The following is a 14,641-nucleotide window of genomic DNA, read 5'->3' as shown; positions in this document are numbered from 1 at the left end:
GGTTGTCCAGACGTAAGACAATCAAATTCAAGGATGCTGAGAGAGGTGAGCCACGGGCATCTTTTAGAGTCCTCTCATCCAGCGTGTGCCCAAATGGAAAGAAGTCATGCAAAGACCTGACCTTATGGAGTGGGACCACAAGTTCCTTATTGGGTGCTGGTGGTAGAAAGAGTGAAGTGGAGCCAGCCCAGGGAAGAGGGTGGGATGAACTCGTGGACGTCCACGCAGGAGAGAGGAGATGACACTTCTGAGAAAGTGACGTCGAGCTGCGCCGAATGAAGCAGGAGTCATGTGATTGGGGAAAACTTTCCAAGCTAAGGGAACCATTAGAGCAAATGCCCTAAGGTGGCAGCCAGCTGGGTGTGAGGTTGATGCAGAAGAAAGAGGGAGTTCCAGGGAAGACTGTCTTCTGGTTCTGGGTGTGTTCTCTCTCTCTCTCTCTCTCTCTCTCTCTCTCTCTCTCTCTCTCTCTCTCTCTCTCACACACACACACACACACACACACACACACACTGTCTATCCAAACTAGGGATAGAGCTCAGGGCCTCTTGTATATGAAACAAGTCGTCTACTACTACCGAGCTGCACTCAGCCCGCTTTGTTTTTTGTTTTGAAATTAAAGTCTCACTAAGCTATGCAGGGATTACAGGCCTGCACTACAGGCCTTACTCTGGATTTGTTTTGAAAGTCGCAGTAAAAGGACTTCTGACAGATTGGGCATCCACAAAACAAGGAAGGGATGTGAGGGCAGTTTTGGAATGCCCGAGGGCACCAGGCAGTGCCTGAAGTGTGGCGTGCAGTCCAGAGCCCGCAGCTCTCATGCATAACCAGCTCACCTACACCCTAGCCTCCAAGGTCCAAGCAGGCCATGAGAGCCAGCGGTGCACTTTTGTTGTTGGTTGTTTTTTACTCTTTACTTTTCGGGCATTTTGGCGGGGGCGAGGGGGGGGCACCCAGCTCCCAAATAAATCATATACGGAGACTTATTCTTTCTTATAAATTCTCGGCCTTAGTCTGGCTTGTTTCTAGCCAGATATATATATAATATATATATGTATGTATATATATATATATATATATATATATATATATATATACTTAAATTATCCCAACTACCTTTTGCCTCTGGGCTTTTTCCTTTTTTTACTTCTGTAATCTGACTTTCACTTCTACTCTGTGGCTGGCTGGGTGACTAGCCCCTTCTTCTCTTACTCCTTTATCTCCCTTACTCCCCCTGTATTTATTCTGTCTGCAGCTCCCCCATCCTTTCTTTTTCCTCACTATTGGTCGTTCAGCTCTTTATTAGACCATCAGGTGTTTTAGACAGGCACAGTTCACAGCTTCACAGAGTTAAACAAATGCAACATTAAAGAATGCACCACATCTTTGCATCATTAAAACAAATGTTCCACAGCATAAACAAATGAAACACACCTTAAAATAATATTCTACAAGACACTTAGTTTGGTGGGGGTGGGGGCTTGAGTGTGTGCCCTAAGCTTGTTTGGCATCTAGCCTAGCATGGTGGGTAAGGCCTGTAGGTTCAACAGACTTCCCAAGGTCCTGAGGGGTCACCTTTGTAGGGCAGTGTCACCATCACACATGGCTGATTGTCTCCCCTGCTCTGGAATCCAGAGCCTGTGGCCTGCCTGCAGAAGTCCCCACTTCCAACCAGCCAGCACAAATGAGTCTCCCTTGAATCTTAGAAAGTTTAGAGATGCTGGCCAAGGGAGAAGGATCTGCTTTCCTGGGGCTAAAGCCTGTGAAGGAACGAATCAAGAAAACAACGCTGGTCCTCCTTGCATATAAATTCTGGTTGTCCTGGGGCCTCCTCTGCCAGTGCACTTTCTCCTCCTTAGAGTTAGGCCCCCTTAAGGGCTGACTAGACAGACAGGAGGGTAGAGCCCCTGGATAAGTCATCCTGTGGAGGGAACACCAGTTCCACACTGCAGGAGAGACATCGATTTAGGTGTGCTGAACCATTTTTCCGCTGTGGAGTTGACCGGGGCATGTGTGCAGAGAGGCCTCTTGTTCATTGTGCAACTTCACATGCCCACATAAGAGGATTTTCCGGAGGCAGGAAGCCCTCCTAGATCCTCCTATCTCCCATCGTTCCTTTCGGGGTCCTTTCCACCTACCCTAGCTCCTGCCTCGGGTCCTCCCACGCTGGGGAACAGTCTGAGTACATCAGAAATACTGTTACTTTAGGACTCAGCCAGTTACATAGAGACCTGAAGGTGGGTGTCAAGGGAGCCCACGCTTGGCGAACCAGAACATGTAGAGAGAGGTACAGCAGCTCCCAAAACCAAGGTGCCCTTGAGCCAAAGCACTGGGTCCGCCCCAGCTGGCAGGGCCACTCAGTCACTCCGTGGATCGGTCTGGCCAAAGGAGGAGTTGCACAGGCCCGGCCCGCTCTTATGTAACCCGGAGGGCCAGCCCCGCCAGGCTTGTGTGTGCGTTCAGGGAGAGGGTTCGGGTCTGCAGGCTCCTCCCCGAGGTGGGGGCAGGGCCTGTGGGAAGCGCAGCGGGAGAACACAAGCCCGAGACTTCCCAGCCCAGACGGATTGCGGTTGCACGCAGGTGGGGGTCTGTGCAGAAGTCCTTACCTACTCAGCTACCGCCTTCCCTACTTCCCTCTCGGGGCTCTGCTGTTCCAAGCCTCTTGTCTCCCTGGCTTTAGCCTCGCCCCACTGTTGTACCGGCTCTGCAGGGTTCCAGTGGTCCTAAGGCTTTGGCCCTGAAGCTTGAGCAAAGCAGGAAGTGGAGCTATTTCTTACCTGCACACTCCAGCGCCTTTTCTTGCTGAAAGAACCCAGGCTCCCCCAGCATAAAAGGGCTCGAGGGTCCAGCGGCCCTTCTACCTCTACTCCAGGTCCTGGCTTTCTGTCGGCACCAGGACTTTCAGACCTGTGCTGTGGGGACACTGGGCTGACAGATGGCCTTGCCTGGCCACCCTGTGACCTGCTCCTGCAGCTCCTACCAAACCCAGAGCTACTCTTTGACTCTTCCCCGGGGCATCTCCTAGAACTGGACTCCACCTTTTCCCCTCCTGGCCTCTGCTTAGAAACTATGCCCCCTCAGGCATAATCCCAGTCCCCCTATCCCTAACGACAGGCTCTTGTGTCCAGTTCTTCCAGGGTTACTATCTGAAGAGCTACGGCTGGACTGCAGCCCCGCCATCATGGGCAGCCCAGAAGGGCGCTTCCATTTTGCCATTGACCGTGGTGGCACCTTCACAGATGTTTTTGCCCAGTGCCCAGGAGGGCATGTGCGTGTCCTGAAGCTGCTCTCAGAGGACCCTGCCAACTATGCAGATGCACCCACAGAGGGCATCCGCCGAATCCTGGAGCAGGTGGGCCAGGGCAAAGGTAGCGGGTGAGGGAAACCCCAGCCTGAGGTCTCACACTGACTATGTGGTCCCCAGGAGGGAGGTGTGGTGCTGCCTCGAGACCGACCCCTAGACACCAGTCGCATTGCCAGCATCCGCATGGGTACCACAGTGGCCACCAATGCATTGTTGGAACGACGGGGGGAACGGGTGGCACTGCTCGTGACACGGGGTTTCCGAGACCTGCTGCATATTGGCACCCAGGCCCGGGCAGACCTCTTTGACCTGGTGAGCTCTCCCATGCCAGCTGGGTGTTAGGTAAATCTGTGCACTCCCCTCCCTTTCCCAGCTAAGGCCCTGTGGGGAGGGCGGTGAAGCAACGATGGCCAAATCCACTTGTTGATAGGCATAAAGGAGACTGAGCACTGCCAGCAGGACTCTGTCCCCATAGTTGCCAAGCAAGCCCGTGGTACCCTGCCAGTCCAAGCCAGCACTGTTCAGGGTGAGGGGTTGGAGATTTCACCTTTGGGTTCCTGGAAAAAGCTGCCCTCTGGGGGTACCAGTGGTTGGTTCTACCCCCACTTAAGTGCCTAGGTGCAGGGAGGAGCCTGGATGGGTCTTGCCAGGCCGTTTTGATTTTCTCCTCACTTTCTGGGACACATCCCCTTGCCTGCACTGCTCCAGCCACTCAGGACCCCACAGAATCCTCAGGCCTGGGTCTCTTCTAAGCCTCTGCCTGCCCTCAGGCTGTGCCCATGCCAGAGGTACTGTATGAGGAGGTGCTGGAGGTGGAGGAGCGAGTGGTGCTGTACCATGGAGAACCAGGTGCCGGCTCTCCTGTTAAAGGTGCGGATGGTGCTGGCCGCCTGTGTGAGGTTCTTGGGGGAGGCAGAGCTAGCAACTTTTGAATGAGGGATATGGGCTCTTTCAGGCCGTACAGGGGACCTGCTAGAGATCCAGCAGCCTGTGGATCTGGGAGCCCTGCGTGGGAAGCTGGAGGGGCTCTTATCTCGGGGCATCCGTAGTCTGGCTGTGGTGCTCATGCACTCGTACACGTGAGTGAGGGCTTATTGTGGGTGGAGGCCTGGTCCAGAGGAAAGCTGGAAGGGTATTGGGTGGGAGGCACAGAGCCCCCTGGGTTCTCGTTGTAGGTGGGCCCAGCACGAGCAGCAGGTGGGTGCACTGGCCCGGGAGCTGGGCTTCACCCACGTGTCCTTGTCCTCGGAAGCCATGCCCATGGTACGCATTGTCCCTCGGGGGCACACGGCCTGTGCTGATGCTTACCTCACTCCCACCATCCAGCGCTATGTGCAGGGCTTCAGCCGTGGCTTCCAGGGCCAACTAAAGGTGAGGCCCGTTGGCCACCCCACCCCAGGCCCTACCCCTGTGCCTGCCTATGACATCACTCTCCATTCTCCCCATTCCCAGGGTGTGCAAGTACTTTTCATGCGCTCTGATGGTGGCCTGGCACCCATGGATGCCTTCAGTGGTTCCAGGGCCGTGCTTTCTGGCCCTGCTGGCGGTGTGGTTGGCTACTCAGCTACCACCTACCAGCTGGAAGGCGGTCAGCCTGTCATTGGCTTTGACATGGGAGGTATGACGGCCAAAGCTGGTATATGAGGGGAGACTCCGCAGCCTAGCTGGATGAGACTGGGGATATGGGTCTTTGGGTGACTTTTGGCATCTTATCCCTGTTAGGCACATCCACAGATGTGAGCCGCTATGCTGGAGAATTTGAGCATGTCTTTGAGGCTAGCACAGCTGGTGTCACCCTCCAGGCCCCCCAGCTGGACATCAACACAGTGGCAGCTGGTGGGGGTTCCCGCCTCTTCTTCAGGTCAGTGCCTATCTCTTCAGTCAGGACCTGTCGGCTTTTTAATCCTCCCCACCTCTAATTCCAGTCCTTTACTCCCCCCCCCCCAAGGTCTGGCCTCTTTGTGGTTGGGCCGGAGTCAGCAGGTGCTCACCCAGGTCCTGCCTGCTACCGCAAAGGTAAGAGCTAGCCTCTGCTCTGACAGGCCGCTCCTTCTGGGTGGTGCTCTAGTCTGTTCTACTCCCTGTCTCTGTCCCTGCTGCCCACATCTGGTTTGCTCCATTAGCCTCCAACCCACACACTGTGCCTGCTTCCCAGGGGGTCCTGTGACTGTGACAGATGCTAACCTGGTCCTGGGTCGCCTGCTGCCGGCCTCTTTCCCTTGCATTTTTGGGCCTGGAGAAGACCAGCCACTGTCCCCAGAGGCATCCCGAAAGGCACTAGAGGCTGTGGCCACTGAGGTCAACAGCTTCTTGACTAGTGGACCCTGCCCAGCTTCCCCACTAAGTCTGGAGGAGGTGGCCATGGGGTTTGTACGTGTTGCCAATGAAGCCATGTGCCGGCCTATCCGTGCCCTCACACAGGTATGCCCCCTCTGTCCACCATCACCTGTCTGTCCTAGCCCTGCTCCCATACTCTTTCAGCCCACCAGAAATGGGATGGGGTGGGAGCCCGTCCAGGGTAGGAAAGACTACTTATTGACCCTTCCTGAATCACCAGGCACGAGGTCATGACCCCTCAGCCCACGTGCTAGCCTGCTTTGGAGGAGCTGGTGGGCAGCATGCTTGTGCCATTGCCCGGGCCCTGGGTATGGACACTGTGCATATTCACAGGTAAGTTTGTACATGGGCATATGCCCTTAGCTGAGGGAGCTGGCTCTGAGGAGTGTCCCCACACCTCTGTGCCACCATTTCTGCAGGCACAGTGGGCTGCTGTCAGCACTGGGACTGGCCTTGGCAGATGTGGTTCACGAAGCACAGGAGCCCTGTTCCCTGTCTTACACACCTGAAACCTTTGTGCAACTGGACCAGAGACTGAGCCGCCTGGAGGAGCAGTGTGTGGATGCCTTGCGGGCCCAGGGTTTCTCTAGGTAGAGTTATGGACCACTGAACACAGGGCTGGTATTATCTCCACCAGCCCTTTGGTTGTGTACCACGGGATGGCTTTAGGGCAATGGTCTCAGAGTGTGAGGAAGTAGGGCAGGTATCCTCAGAAGGCACTGGGTGAATGGCCTAACCTGCTTCCTGCAGGTCTCAGATCAGCACTGAGGGCTTCCTGCATCTTCGTTACCAAGGCACTGATTGTGCCCTAATGGTGTCTGCCCATCAGCATCCGGCCACAGCCCACTCACCCCGTGCTGGCGACTTTGGAGCAGCGTTTGTTGAGAGGTATATGTGCCCTTCTGTGGGTCTAGCATGTGGCCTGCTGCTCTGGTTGCCTTCTTCTGATTGGTCCCTTGGATGGGTGAGCGCAGGTACCTGAGAGAGTTTGGCTTCATCATTCCTGAGCGGCCAGTGGTGGTAGACGATGTGCGAGTGCGGGGAACTGGCCGTAGTGGACTTCGCCTGGAGGACACCCCCAAAGCCAAGACTGGACCTCCACGGGTAGACAAGGTTGGAGGCTTTGCTGTGCTGGTCCACCTACATCCTTAGGACCTGGGGACAAGTGCTGATGGGGAAGCTCAGTCATGTTGAGGGGCCTCAGGAAGGGTGATCCAGGAGCCCAGCTCATTCCACACCCTCTGCAGGTGACCCAGTGCTACTTTGAGGGGGGTTATCAAGAGACCCCCGTGTACCTTTTAGGAGAGCTGGGCTATGGGCACCAGCTCCAGGGGCCCTGCCTTATCATTGACAGCAACAGGTAAGCCTGGGTTGGGTATAGCCTTGGAGGGGTTATTGCAGTGCCCTTCACAGCAGATCCCTTGGCTCAGGGCTGCAGAGGTTCCATCATCGGGGCATCTCCTGGCATGGACTAGTGACATCCCTGGTTGGGGGGAGGTTGTGGCCAGCCTTCTTGTAGCTCCTTTGTGTCCCCTGCCCCCAGCACCATCCTCGTAGAACCAGGTTGCCAAGCAGAGGTGACTGAGACAGGGGACATCCGCATTTCTGTGGGAGCTGAGGCTCCTAGCATGTCGGGCACCAAGCTTGACCCCATCCAGCTGTCTATTTTCTCACACCGCTTCATGAGCATTGCTGGTGAGTGGATACTTTTGTCTTCCTTGTAGCGCTGGCATATGTGATATAGGATATGAGGGATTGCATACTAGGCAAAAGTACAGACAAGTGGGGTCGCATTGGCTCTTGTTGCATGTGCTGACCTGACAAGTGTGTGCCAAGGGGAAGGGTGGTGGGGTGAGCAGTATGGCCTTGGCTCTGAAACTGCACTCCCTGCTGCAAGAGCAGGCCTTACACAGGGCAAGCACTTTCTTCGTCTCACCAGGAGTCATGTGATTTTCAGCAATCTAGGGAGAGAAAAGAGGCAGCCGCTATGAGCTCATCTGTTCAGAGTCAGGCCATAGGCTTTCAGGAGCCCAGGGGTCCAAGCTTGGAGATCGGGTTCTTGTTGCACCAGTCAGGGAGGGAAGTTGAAGAGACTCAAGGCAGGCAGGAAAGAGAACGCTCTTTTCATAAGCTGACATACACCTGGCTATGGCCCTCCTGCCCAAGAAGGTGTGCTGCCACCCTGGTCTTCCCCAGAGCACAGGAAAAGCTGCTGGGTTTGAGTGCAGAAGGCTTTCACCCTGTGAGTCCTTTCTTGGTGGATGATGGGGCTACCTGGTTACTACTCTGTGCCCCCCAGAGCAGATGGGTCGAATCCTTCAGCGCACAGCCATCTCCACCAACATCAAAGAACGCCTCGACTTCTCCTGTGCCCTTTTTGGGCCAGACGGGGGCCTGGTCTCCAATGCTCCCCACATTCCTGTGCACCTGGGTGCCATGCAGGAGACTGTACAGTTCCAGGTGTGGTGATGGTGACTTGTTTTATTCCTTTCTGCCCCCTCCCTTTCCCATGACTTCACTTTCCTTTTCCACTCTGTATGTGTCTCCTGGTTTCAGATTCAGCACTTAGGAGCTGACCTCCATCCTGGTGACGTGCTGCTCAGCAACCATCCGAGTGCAGGGGGCAGTCACCTCCCAGACCTGACAGTTATCACACCGGTGAGGAGTGCTGCCTTGGCTACCATCAGAGGGACGAGAGGTTTCTGGTGCCGCTGATGGTTGCCGTTTACCCCTTAGGTATTTTGGCCAGGCCAGTCACGGCCCGTGTTCTATGTGGCCAGCCGAGGGCACCATGCAGACATTGGGGGTATCACGCCAGGCTCTATGCCTCCTCACTCTACCACACTGCAACAGGAGGGTGCTGTTTTTCTATCCTTCAAACTGGTCCAGGGAGGCGTCTTCCAGGAAGAGGGTAAGCTGGAGACGGGTCACAGTGATGGTTCAGCAGGCAAGGATGCTTGGCTGCTACCAAGAACCAGGCTGGTCAGGATCCTGATACACAACTGGTAGATACATCCTGATTTATCAGCTCAGGCCTGCCATGAGGCATGGCAAAGACATGTGGCGCCCTCTCAGGGCAGTTGTAAGTCATCTCAGATGCGCAGAGAGCTGAGATGACTGATGTTGGAGCCAGAGATGGTCTCCCAGAAGGTGACTTTGGGGTGGGGAGTTGGCCAAGACATCCAAGGGGGCAGCAGGTAGAAAAGATTAGCTACTGCTCCAGGCTACACTGGGTATTGAGGCTGCAGGATCCCTGTCTGGGTCTGGGTCTCAGTCAGCGGAGCAGCTGGAGCACACCTGCCTGCAGAGTAACCCTGAGGGTGAGCAGAGTGGTCAGGGGTAACAGCTGCAGTCACCCTCAAAGAGTGTGGGTATCCAGGTGGCAGAGGGTGGTGGGAGGGACTGTCGGGTCAGGTGTAGACGGCTACAGGATGGAGGCTCTGCTCTGAGCAGTATAGAGCAGCTGCAGGCAAGATGGAGGCACTGGAAAAGATGGCCCTGTTCTGAGGTCATACGGCTCTGAGGAGTCAAAAAGGAATTCTGGAGTTAAGATGAGGGCATGGTAGGCCACTCTGGGTGCCACAGACACCTAGGATACATAACCTTGACCATTGGGAGCTGAGGTGGATCATGGAGACACAAGTGTAACCATGTGGCTGAGGGTTCAAGTGGCCAGGAAAACCTCAGGGAAGTCCACGACCAAGACGGTGAAGTGAGGGGTTCCCCTGGTGTGGTGTCGTCCCTGGGCTAGACGGCACTGCTTCCAGGAGCGGAGGGGAGTCTTGTCTAGATGTAGGAAACTGTGAGATGACAGGTGCCCGATTGTGTGTGTGTGTGTGTGCGCACCACATGTTTGCAGGTGTCCTTGGAGACCGGAAGGGAGCACAAGATCCTCAGGAACTGGAGTTAGAGGCAGTTAAGAGCCCCTTGTGTGGATGCTGGAAATCGATCCTGAATCCTCTCAAAGAGCATCAAGGGCTCTTTGACTGCTGAGCTGTGTCTCCGCCCTGTGCTGCCTTATATTCTTGAAGTACTAGGAGGCCAGTGGGAGTAGGCAGGACATAGGGCAGACAGCAAGGTGCTTGTGGAATGCGTATCAGAGAAACCTTTTCCTGCAAGGTGTAGAGGAAGCCTGGAAAAGGATGGGCTTGCTTAGGGACGAACCCACCAGCTCCCAAGCCACATCCAGCTCCAGTGAAGTCATTGGCACTGCTGCTTGCCAGAGGTGCTCCAGATGCTGGACTGCAAAAGAAGGCTCAGCGGGATGGAGAGATGGCTCAGCGGTTAAGAGTATTGCTGCTCTTCCAAAGGTCCTGAGTTCAATTCCCAGCAACCACATGGTGGCTCATAACCATCTGTAATGAGGTCTGGTGCCCTCTTCTGGCCTGCAGGCAAAACATGCAGACAGAATATTGTATACATAATAAATAAATATTAAAAAAAAAAAAAGAAGGCTCAGCAGAAGGATGGAGCCTACATCAGAGTCCAGGGGAGGTGGCGAGTCAGTGGGAGGTCAATAGGGTGCTCCCAGTGCCCAGTGTGTGTGTCGTGGGTGTGGAACAGGCAGGCACACAGGTTCCTGGGGGCATGGAAGGTAACTCAGTAGTGACCCTGTCCATCCACCATCCAGCGGTGACAGAGGCCCTGCAGGCACCAGGCAAGATCTCCGGCTGCAGTGGAACCAGGAACCTGCATGACAACCTGTCGGACCTTCGTGCCCAGGTGGCAGCCAACCAGAAGGGCATCCAGCTGGTGGGCGAGCTGATCGGGCAGTATGGCTTGGATGTGGTGCAGGCCTATATGGGCCATATTCAGGTGGGCCTGAGAGCATCATGGGGCAGTGTCGTGGCTCCAAGGTAGCAGGGCCACCCTGCAGGTGGCATGGCTAGCCTGAACCTTTTTCCTGCTAGGCAAACGCTGAATTAGCAGTTCGAGACATGCTTCGGGCTTTCGGAGCTTCCCGGCAGGCCCGGGGCCTGCCCCTCGAGGTATCTGCAGAGGATCACATGGATGACGGCTCCCCGATCTGTCTGCATGTTCAGATAAACCTGAGTCAGGTTAGTGTGCGAGGGCCGTGGGGACAACACTGGCCTCTGGGGTGTGACCAGTTGCTGAGGGCCACACCTTTCTTCCTTGTGGGCAGGGCAGCGCAGTGTTTGACTTCAGCGGTTCCGGGTCTGAGGTGTTTGGCAATCTCAACGCCCCAAGGGCCATAACACTGTCTGCTCTCATCTATTGCTTGCGCTGTCTTGTGGGCCGTGACATCCCACTTAACCAGGTTCGTAGGGGTGAGGTCACTCTGAGGTTTGCCTGAAGACAAAGGCAGCCCAATAGAACAGCCTAGGGTGGTAGAATTTTTATCTGAATCTGAATGGTACCCATCCCTAATTAATCACCCTGTTCATTCACCAGGGTTGCCTGGCTCCTGTGCGTGTAATAATTCCCAAAGGCTCCATTTTGGACCCATCCCCAGAGGCAGCAGTGGTGGGCGGCAACGTGCTCACATCTCAGCGAGTAGTGGACGTCATTCTGGGGGCTTTCGGGGCCTGTTCAGCCTCCCAGGTGTGGTGGAGCAAAGGTCTGGGAGCTGCTGGAAAACAGCGTGGTGGGGGTGGATACCCACAGTAACAAAATACTGTTATATGCTTCTGTCAGGGCTGTATGAACAATGTGACCCTGGGCAATGCCCGGATGGGATACTATGAGACGGTGGCTGGTGGTGCGGGCGCCGGACCTGGCTGGCATGGGCGCAGTGGTGTGCACAGTCACATGACTAACACACGTATCACGGACCCGGAGATTCTGGAGAGCCGGTGAGCTGAGCAGCCATAGTGATAGGCAGTTGATCTGGAGATGGGTCAGCCGCTCATTTGCTGTGCTCTTTATCTGCACAGGTACCCAGTTATCCTGCGCCGCTTTGAGCTGAGGCCAGGCTCTGGGGGCCGAGGCCGCTTCCGGGGAGGTGATGGTGTTATCCGAGAGCTGGTCTTTCGGGAAGAGGCGCTGCTGTCCGTGCTCACCGAGCGCCGGGCCTTCCAGCCTTATGGCCTCTACGGTGGGTGACTCTCCAGCCCTTTCCAGCCTCTTTTGCCCTGTCGCTGCCTGCCACCTCAGGATCCCATCTCTTGCCCCTACCTCCCTTGACCCCCATCTCCTTGTTTCCTCCTCCTGTAGGGGGAGAGCCTGGTGCGCGGGGCTTAAACCTCCTGATCAGAAAGGACGGGCGCACGGTGAATTTGGGCGGGAAGACATCTGTGACCGTGTACCCCGGGGTAAGAGACGCAGCCTGTGTGGTAAACATCAGAGATGCAAAATTTTTAATTTGGCTAGGGTGGCTGTGTAGTGTCCTCTGTGATCTTACCGGGACAAGGCCACACCTGTGTTGAACCTGCTCTTCTTTACAGGATGTGTTCTGCCTTCACACACCCGGCGGTGGAGGCTACGGAGACCCGGAGGACCCAGCGCCACCTCCGGGTTCGCCTCCGCTCTTTCCAGCCTTTCCAGAGCGCGGCAGTGTATATGAGTACCGCCGTGCCCAGGAAGCTGTGTGAGTGTCCCCCAATAAAGATCCTTCAGTCGCACAGATATTGATGGTCTTTCTCACTCGTCGTCCCTTTGTGTGCCAGAGTCAGGAGCACACAACTTGAAGCTTCAGGCCCACAGCTAAGTGGTCTGTGAGCCCAGCCAGCGCAGTACTGAAAGTCACCTGCTCCACTTCCTGCGGGGCAGGCATCAAGTTGAGAGCTGTTTGCAGTCTGAGCAAGCCCAACTGCCCCCAGCTCAGGCACTTACTGGACTCAGGCGACTCCCAGGTATTCCGCGGTAGGTGATATAGTCCAGGCGCCGACCCTGCCAGGATTTATCTGAGTGAATTCCACTAGGGGGTCCTGCCAGGTAGAGGCGGCGCCCCTTTTCTTCCTTCAGGGCCCTAGGAGAGGCACAGCATCACTGAGGCTAGGGCAGTTCCTCCTAGATGACCTGCCTGGGCTCATTCCACTTACCTCCGAAGCATCTCTGGGGAGCTGGCAATGGCGTGGTGTAGCTTAGAAGTGCTCAGAATTGTCCCTGTGGAGTCGGGAAGAGGGAGAGCGGAATCAGTGGCAGTCTTGCTGACTGGGATCCCACAGACCTGCTCTCCCCTCCTCTACAGAAGCAGTACCCAAGGCCCAGGGCTGCTCCTGGCAGGTGCCTAGCCGGCAGGGGTCATGGAAACAGCTGAAGAGCTTGTGCTCCTGTTCCTTTGCATGATCTGTAGAAGAAAACCGTTTCTTAGCAGGCAGGTCTGGGTCTCTCGGCTCCACCTGCCCCAGCTTCTCACCTTGTGAGCAGTTGTCGAAGTTGAAGTCTCCCAGGAGGACGCTGAAGGCTACAGCCTCGCCACTCTGGCTGCTCTCGGCCTCAAACTCCTCCACCCATTCCAGGAGCAGTGACAGCTGTTTGCAGCGAATATGCCCATCTTCTAAGAGGAGAGTTGGGGTTGCCTCAGCCCAGAGTGGGGATCCAAGGCCATACCCAGGTCCTTATCTGTAAACCCACCCAAGCATTTCTTGGGATGTCTGAGGGGCAGGAAACAAACACCAGGGCGTAGGGACAAAAATGTTGATGAGGTTAGGGATCTACTGCTCTCAAAGGAGAGAAGAGGGGCTGCCCACATTTCCAACAACCCCCCCTGAAGAGCTCACCAACGGGTGCCTGCAAGTGTGTGCAATGAAGGTATCCCACGATACGGCGCCCATCCAGGATGCCCAGTTGTGCCTGCAACGCCACCCACAGTTCTAGCTCTCCTTGCTTGTTACACCCATTGCTTACCCTCTCCCTGCTAGGATGCATTGCAGCCTGTTAGTACCTGGGCAGAAAGTAGACCTTTGGAGGCCATGGCGTCCTCGCGACCAGCGTTAGGAAAGCACCGGAAGGTGGCACGCAGCAGCGGGTAGCGCGAGGCCAGTAGAAGTCCACTGCCCAGTATCTTGAAGTACGGCCCGGGCACTAAGCCAAATGTGCCCACATCGTATAGGACTGGGCCCAGATTTGGCGCCAGGACGCGCACAAGACGATGAGCTGCGCGGAGATCGAACACTTCCTGCAGGCACACGAAGTCCAAACCCGTAGGTATTGTGGCCCTCAGCTCACCGCCAGGCACCACAGGCAGCGGCTGGCTGCATCCAGTAGCCCCATAGTGTGACGTTCGAAGGCTACCTAGCAGTACAGCACCAATGGCCTCCGCGCGCTGTTGGCTGTGCGACAGGTTGCTAAAGCGTGCCAGCCCGTCAGGGAGCAGGCACAGATTGGCAGTGAAAAAGGCAAAGCAGCGCACGCGCTCAGCAGGCGGGTGCCAGGGCTGTGGCCAAACCCAGCAGGCTGGAGGGGGCTGGTAGCAGAAGGGGCGGCGCCAGACCTGTAGGGGCAGCCAGAGTACAAGGCCAAACAGCACCAGGGGTAGGCCGACTACCATCAGCGATAGCAACGCCGCCCCACTTCCTGCCAGGACTTTGAGCCACCCCAGACTACTGGATCGTGCCATTGGTGCCCAGCAGCCCAGCAGTTGGTCCAGAGACCAGTAGGCTGGGAAGAGCAGCTTGCGGGATAAACCATATAGGGCTTGTAGCACGGGATGTGGGAAAGGTGAAGGCCTCAGGGCGTCAGGTGTCGGGGGCCAATCGAGTGAGGGTTCATGGCGAACGGGGCTCCTTCGCAGCGAAACGTCAGGGAGACTCATTTCCAGCCGGAGAGTTGAATCCTTAAGAGTCCGCCGGAACTGCAGGAGGTCAAGACCAGGCGGCACAACTAGGACCTGTGCCCCGGGAGCCTGAGTTCTGGACATTGGCCCCACCCACTCAAACTACTGTGGCGGTTGGAAGAGGAAAAAAGAACCCGCGCTTCACAGTCCCGCCCACTGCGCTCTTTCTTATGCTTGGCGGGTCCACTTAGGACTTCAAGTAAAACTTAGGGCCCCGCCTCCCGACTAGCTTTCCCCACCCCTCCAATAAGCCTTACTATCTG

At 56.0% G+C, this 14,641-nt stretch overlaps 2 protein-coding genes across 5 annotated transcripts in view; one reads left to right on the top strand and one right to left on the bottom strand.

Annotated features, from left to right (window-relative positions):
* The window catches only part of Oplah (5-oxoprolinase, ATP-hydrolysing), a 30,612-nt gene extending 18,397 nt beyond the window's left edge, over positions 1-12,215 (top strand). Inside the window, exons 1-27 of one of the 3 annotated variants that reach the window (XM_057791296.1) lie at positions 2,445-2,580; positions 3,129-3,352; positions 3,425-3,616; positions 4,075-4,174; positions 4,260-4,383; positions 4,480-4,675; positions 4,757-4,922; positions 5,027-5,165; positions 5,253-5,320; positions 5,460-5,725; positions 5,862-5,974; positions 6,061-6,231; positions 6,392-6,529; positions 6,616-6,754; positions 6,889-7,001; positions 7,185-7,336; positions 7,941-8,101; positions 8,198-8,299; positions 8,378-8,552; positions 10,272-10,456; positions 10,552-10,698; positions 10,785-10,919; positions 11,054-11,203; positions 11,297-11,454; positions 11,536-11,696; positions 11,816-11,913; positions 12,046-12,215. In XM_057791296.1, coding sequence (XP_057647279.1) covers positions 3,182-3,352; positions 3,425-3,616; positions 4,075-4,174; positions 4,260-4,383; positions 4,480-4,675; positions 4,757-4,922; positions 5,027-5,165; positions 5,253-5,320; positions 5,460-5,725; positions 5,862-5,974; positions 6,061-6,231; positions 6,392-6,529; positions 6,616-6,754; positions 6,889-7,001; positions 7,185-7,336; positions 7,941-8,101; positions 8,198-8,299; positions 8,378-8,552; positions 10,272-10,456; positions 10,552-10,698; positions 10,785-10,919; positions 11,054-11,203; positions 11,297-11,454; positions 11,536-11,696; positions 11,816-11,913; positions 12,046-12,192 — 3,867 coding nt within the window. In that variant the 5' untranslated portion in view covers positions 2,445-2,580; positions 3,129-3,181 and the 3' untranslated portion in view covers positions 12,193-12,215. Of the gene's footprint in view, positions 1-2,444; positions 2,581-3,128; positions 3,353-3,424; positions 3,617-4,074; positions 4,175-4,259; positions 4,384-4,479; positions 4,676-4,756; positions 4,923-5,026; positions 5,166-5,252; positions 5,321-5,459; positions 5,726-5,861; positions 5,975-6,060; positions 6,232-6,391; positions 6,530-6,615; positions 6,755-6,888; positions 7,002-7,184; positions 7,337-7,940; positions 8,102-8,197; positions 8,300-8,377; positions 8,553-10,271; positions 10,457-10,551; positions 10,699-10,784; positions 10,920-11,053; positions 11,204-11,296; positions 11,455-11,535; positions 11,697-11,815; positions 11,914-12,045 lie in introns of those variants that run through there. The other 2 variants (XM_057791295.1, XM_057791297.1) reach the window with 2 other exon arrangements.
* On the bottom strand, positions 11,948-14,424 carry LOC130888391 (sphingomyelin phosphodiesterase 5-like). 2 transcript variants are annotated; one of them, XM_057791299.1, is made up of 7 exons: positions 13,488-14,424; positions 13,324-13,396; positions 12,960-13,100; positions 12,801-12,890; positions 12,643-12,706; positions 12,434-12,569; positions 11,948-12,359 (listed from the first exon to the last, which is right to left on the bottom strand). In XM_057791299.1, exons 1-7 carry the CDS (start codon positions 14,355-14,357, stop codon positions 12,270-12,272), a joined length of 1,464 nt encoding a protein of 487 aa, XP_057647282.1. In that variant the 5' UTR covers positions 14,358-14,424; the 3' UTR covers positions 11,948-12,269. The 2 variants fall into 2 exon arrangements, with proteins under 2 accessions (XP_057647282.1, XP_057647283.1); XM_057791300.1 differs by having other exon boundaries at positions 12,801-13,100; positions 13,488-13,721; positions 14,037-14,424.
* Between the last annotated feature and the right edge of the window lie 217 nt (positions 14,425-14,641).

Source organism: Chionomys nivalis, chromosome 17 (genome assembly GCF_950005125.1).
Source record: "Chionomys nivalis chromosome 17, mChiNiv1.1, whole genome shotgun sequence".
In the NCBI taxonomy this organism is placed as follows: Eukaryota; Metazoa; Chordata; class Mammalia; order Rodentia; family Cricetidae; genus Chionomys; species Chionomys nivalis.
This window is presented reverse-complemented; position numbering and strand designations above follow the sequence as displayed.

Coding starts and splice junctions, on each gene's coding strand:
- LOC130888391 (XM_057791299.1), bottom strand. CDS start 14,357: ATGAGTCTCCCTGACGTTTCGCTGCGAAGGAGCCCCGTTCGCCATGAA. Junction 13,101..13,323: donor ACACTTGCAGGCACCCGTTG/GTGAGCTCTTCA, acceptor CTCTCCTCTTAG/AAGATGGGCATATTCGCTGC. Junction 12,707..12,800: donor GGAGCAGCCCTGGGCCTTGG/GTACTGCTTCTG, acceptor CCGACTCCACAG/GGACAATTCTGAGCACTTCT.